General features: G+C 68.2%; 1 protein-coding gene across 4 annotated transcripts; it reads left to right on the top strand.

The window, feature by feature from the left end:
• ZBTB42 (zinc finger and BTB domain containing 42) lies at positions 1-4089 on the top strand. Of its 4 annotated transcripts, none has more exons than XM_067712850.1 (2): positions 1-134; positions 662-4089. In XM_067712850.1, the coding sequence occupies exon 2, from the start codon at positions 679-681 to the stop codon at positions 1948-1950; it is 1272 nt and encodes a 423-aa protein (XP_067568951.1). In that variant the 5' UTR covers positions 1-134; positions 662-678; the 3' UTR covers positions 1951-4089. The 4 variants fall into 4 exon arrangements, with proteins under 4 accessions (XP_067568951.1, XP_067568973.1, XP_067569100.1 ...); XM_067712872.1 differs by lacking the exon at positions 1-134 and adding an exon at positions 227-526; XM_067712999.1 differs by lacking the exon at positions 1-134 and adding an exon at positions 241-661 and having other exon boundaries at positions 840-4089.
• Positions 4090-4293: the final 204 nt, after the last annotated feature.

Below are 4293 nucleotides of genomic sequence, written 5' to 3'. Positions count from 1 at the left end.
CCCGCCCGGCGCCCTCCCCGTCCCCGCGCCCTCCCCGCCGGGGCGCGCTGCCCGCAGCTCCGCGCGCGCCGGGGCGGCACCGGGGAGGGCGTGCGGCGCGGGCAGCGGCCGGAGAGAAGCTCGGGGCGGCGGAGGTGAGCGCGGGGGGCGGGCGCCCGGCTCTGCCCGCCCCGCCCGCCGGCCCGCTCCCCGCGGCCGCGCTGCCATAAATGGGGCCCACGGCGGCGGCGGCTGCATCTGGCGGGCCGGGCAGCAGCTGGAGGCGGCGCGGGGGCGCGGGCCGGGGGTGGCGGTGGCGCGGCGACTTTGGCGTCGGGGGACGCGGCAGGCGGCCGCCCGGGAGTGAAGTTCAGAGGCGCCCTGGCGGGGAGGGGCACTCCTGGCGGGGACGCGCGCAGGTTCGCGCGACTCCGGCCCCCTCCGCCCGCGTCCCGGGACCCGCCCCCGCGGCGGAGCGGCTCCTGTTTACTTTCGATCGAGTTTTTCCTGCTCCGGGCAGGTGCCCAGGGCGGCTCCAGGCGGGCAGGTGCGCGCGGAGCCCCGCGCCCCTCTCCCCGCGCTGCCCGCACCCGGGAAGGGCTGGGGGCTGGTCGGGCGACTGGGGGTGAGCGGCGGCCGCGGCGTCTCCAGGCGCGCTCACGGGAGTCCCGTTTGTGCCCAGGTGATGACCGCGGCGGCATGGAGTTCCCGGAGCACGGCGGGCGGCTGCTGGGCCGCCTGAGGCAGCAGCGTGAGCTGGGCTTCCTGTGCGACTGCACCGTGCTGGTGGGCGACGCGCGCTTCCCGGCCCACCGCGCCGTGCTGGCCGCGTGCAGCGTCTACTTCCATCTCTTCTACAGGGACCGGCCCGCGGGCAGCCGCGACACGGTGCGGCTCAACGGCGACATCGTCACGGCGCCCGCCTTCGGCCGTCTGCTGGACTTCATGTACGAGGGCCGCCTGGACCTGCGCAGCCTGCCCGTCGAGGACGTCCTGGCTGCGGCCAGCTACCTGCACATGTACGACATCGTCAAGGTCTGCAAGAACAGGCTCCGGGAGAAGGAGCGCGCACTGCCCCTGGAGACGCCTGCCCCTGGGGCAGAGCTGCCTGGCCAGCCCCCAGGCCCCTTGTCTGCCTGGTCCCCTGCACTCTGTCCAGCCGCCCGGAAGGCCAGGCTCCCTCCCGCTGGGGTCAAGGCCACGCGCCCTCCACTGGCACGGGGACCTCCCCCCTGGCAGGCTCCTGGAGAGTCAGACCGGGCCCTGGACCTGTCGCTGAAGCCTGGCCCGAGGCGGGAGCCAATCCACCCACCCTGCGTCCTCCAGACACCCCCTTGCAGCCAGATGCAGCCAGGGGCCCAGCCGATCGTGAAGGACGAGTCAGACTCACTGTCCGAGCAAGGGGACAGCAGAAGCCCTCGGTGCCCCCACAGCCCCCTGCAGCCGCCCTGTGTTCCTGCAGCCCCGCGCCTGGCCGGAGGCTTGGAGCCGCTGCCGGTCAGCGAAGTGGGCAGTGGGGAACTGGAGCTGGAGGCAGAGCGGGGGGCGATAGAGGATGTGCTGCGGCCGGCCGGGCGCCTCTGCCTCTGCCCGCTGTGTGGCAAGCTGTTCCCCAGCGCCCACGTGCTGCAGCTGCACCTCAGCGCCCACTTCCGCGAGCGGGACGGCGGCCGCGCCCGGCTCTCGCCCGACGGCGCAGCGCCCACCTGCCCGCTCTGCAGGAAGACCTTCTCCTGCACTTACACGCTGAAGAGGCACGAGCGCACGCACTCGGGCGAGAAGCCCTACACGTGTGTGCAGTGTGGCAAGAGCTTCCAGTACTCGCATAACCTGAGCCGCCACGCCGTGGTGCACACGCGCGAGAAACCCCACGCCTGCCGCTGGTGCGAGCGCCGCTTCACGCAGTCGGGGGACCTCTACCGCCACGTCCGCAAGTTCCACTGTGGCCTGGTCAAGTCCCTGCTGGTGTGACCTTCGCTGCAGGCGTGAGGATGGAGTGTGAGGGGCCGGAGCTCAGCAGGTGAAGCCCCTGAGGCTGGGCCCGCCAGGGGTAAAGAACCCTGCTTCCCTGGGAGCGCGGCCTCAGACTTGGGCCGACTGGGAGCCCCACGGACAGCCCTTCTCCAGCCTTGTGCCTCCGCCAACTCACTTCTGCTCCCGGCCGTGCCCTGACCAGACACCGTCCTCCTCTCCGTCCCCTCAGCCAGTCCCGAGGAGTGTCCCCAGCTCGAGCAGGCCCGTTGGCCCTCCACCCGGGCCTTTCCTGACCAGCTCCCCAGCAGGCTCAGGGGTACCCTGCGAGCCTGGCACCACGCTCGGTGACGGATGCACACTCACAGCTGCTGCCAGTGGGAGGCCCCGACAGGGAGCTCTGATGGAACCGGCTACTCCTGGTGGGTGGCAGTGGAAGCCCCTGTGAGGGAGGCCCGGGGCACAGTGAGAGCCAGCCGGGCGCAGCTGGCGTGACGGGGGTGCAGGCCCCAGCAGGGTCCCCAGGGCAGCAGAAGCTGCGCGTTACCGGCGCTGGGGTGGCAGGTCGGCCCTCCAGAGCTTTCGGCCCTGACCGCAGCGTGTCACAGGGCAGAGAAAGTGGGGACTTGGAAACGATTCTCTCTAGATGCAGAAGGAGCCCCGGAGGTTGCCAGATGTCTGCCCGTGGGTGATGGGCCATGCCGCTCCCCTGCCTGAGCACAGGATCCAGGGCGCCTCTGAGTCTCCCCAGGGCGGGACTGAGGGGGCTGGGAACGCAGCTGCCCGCCTTGAGTACTGCAGGTCAGCGGTAGGCCTGACCTCGAAGGTCACTTCGCCTGCTCAGGGTCTCCCTGGAGCTGCTGGTCATTTCCAGAGCACTGAGCAGGGGGGCCAAAGGCTGCTGTCTTTACCAGGAGCCGTGTTTGCAGCGATTCCCTTCCCTACGGCGGGGCCTGGGCGAGAGCAGCCGTCTCGCGAGGAGGGGCGGCGGGGGGCCTCTGGGCTGAAGCTCCTAAAACGCAAAAGGCCACCACATTCATGCTCGGGGCGGAGCACCCCGCCGTGCCTGCCTGCTCACCCAGCAGGGCTCGCTGCTGGAACCCGAGGGGGTGGGCAGGGGTGGGGCTGCCCCAGCTTCTGGGGGTCCCGCAGGTGGCAGAGCCACCTGGGCTCCTGGTTTCCCCAGACTGCATGGGCTCTTTCTGCTGTGACTGGAAGTGGCGCTGAGGTCAGAGTTCAAGTTTAAGTGATCTTCTCGGCCCCTGACAACACTTGATGTCGTATTTATTCGTTTGCCTGGTCTGGAGTGAGAAGACCATTGGCCTTTGCAGCAGGTGGACAGGCGGGGACCGTCTCCCTGCAAGCCCTCGGCTCTCCCGGTGTGTGGGCAACTGGCCTGCGGACCAGAGAGAGAGCTGGGGGAAGGGGACCTCCGCTTCTGACTGTCCTGCCCCCCCCCCACCTCTGGAAGGGCTGGTGGGACCTCACACTTGGCGTGATGTGCTTCATGATCGGATTTCCGTGCGTGTGTGTGTGAGTGTGAGTCTGCCTGTGTGGGCACCTGTGTCCAGCAAAGGCGGGGCCTGAGCCGGACCAGCAGCCGCGCACCCACCCCAGCAGGCAGCGGGGAGGTGAGCGTCGGGCCTGGTTTTCCCCAAGGAGTTTCCACCGGGGAAGAAATTTATTTTCCTGGGGCAGGAAGCCTGCCCTGAGTTATCAACACTGGATTCATTGTCTTTTGCAAACAGTTACTGTGAAGTTAACGTACAGAGAAGTGGTCAGTTTTACATTTAATAGCTGCCGCGGTTCAGGTAAAATAGATGTACACACACACACAAGTATATTTAAGACGCTAATCGTGTGCCATCGTGTAGCACAGACGTGTGTAAATGCACTTCGGGTGGAGCCTGCCGTGTGGGGTCCTCCTGGGCGGCCCAGCCTCCCGCCCCTCGGTCGCTGCTGTCCTGCCCCTGGGGGGTGGCTCTGGGTGCCCAGAGGACAGTTGTTGATGCTTAGCGTTCCGCGGGAGGTTTTGTGTGCACATGCCCGCCTGCTGTGAAGGTCTGGAAATCAGTGCTGTCTTCCCATGTTCTCATCGTCGTCTCAGTGACAGTGGTAATAAAGCCCACCCCAGGTGGAGATGCCCGTGATTATTCCTGGGGACAGGAGTGCGTGTGGGAATTGGGGGCACTGCCGGTCTTGCGGGGGACCCAGGTGGGGGTGGTGGGCAGTCTGGGCGCCCCGTCCCAGATGCTACCTGCTGTGTCTCATGGGTGGAGTGGACTGGGGCGGGGCGTGGACAGGTGACAGACATTCTCTCCCCAGATTTGTACCCCGTTAACC

Source organism: Pseudorca crassidens, chromosome 1 (assembly GCF_039906515.1).
Source record: "Pseudorca crassidens isolate mPseCra1 chromosome 1, mPseCra1.hap1, whole genome shotgun sequence".
Lineage (NCBI taxonomy): Eukaryota > Metazoa > Chordata > Mammalia > Artiodactyla > Delphinidae > Pseudorca > Pseudorca crassidens.
This window is presented reverse-complemented; position numbering and strand designations above follow the sequence as displayed.

What these genes read in the sequence shown, in the direction of transcription:
- ZBTB42 (XM_067712850.1), top strand. Translation starts at nt 679, where the DNA reads ATGGAGTTCCCGGAGCACGGCGGGCGGCTGCTGGGCCGCCTGAGGCAG.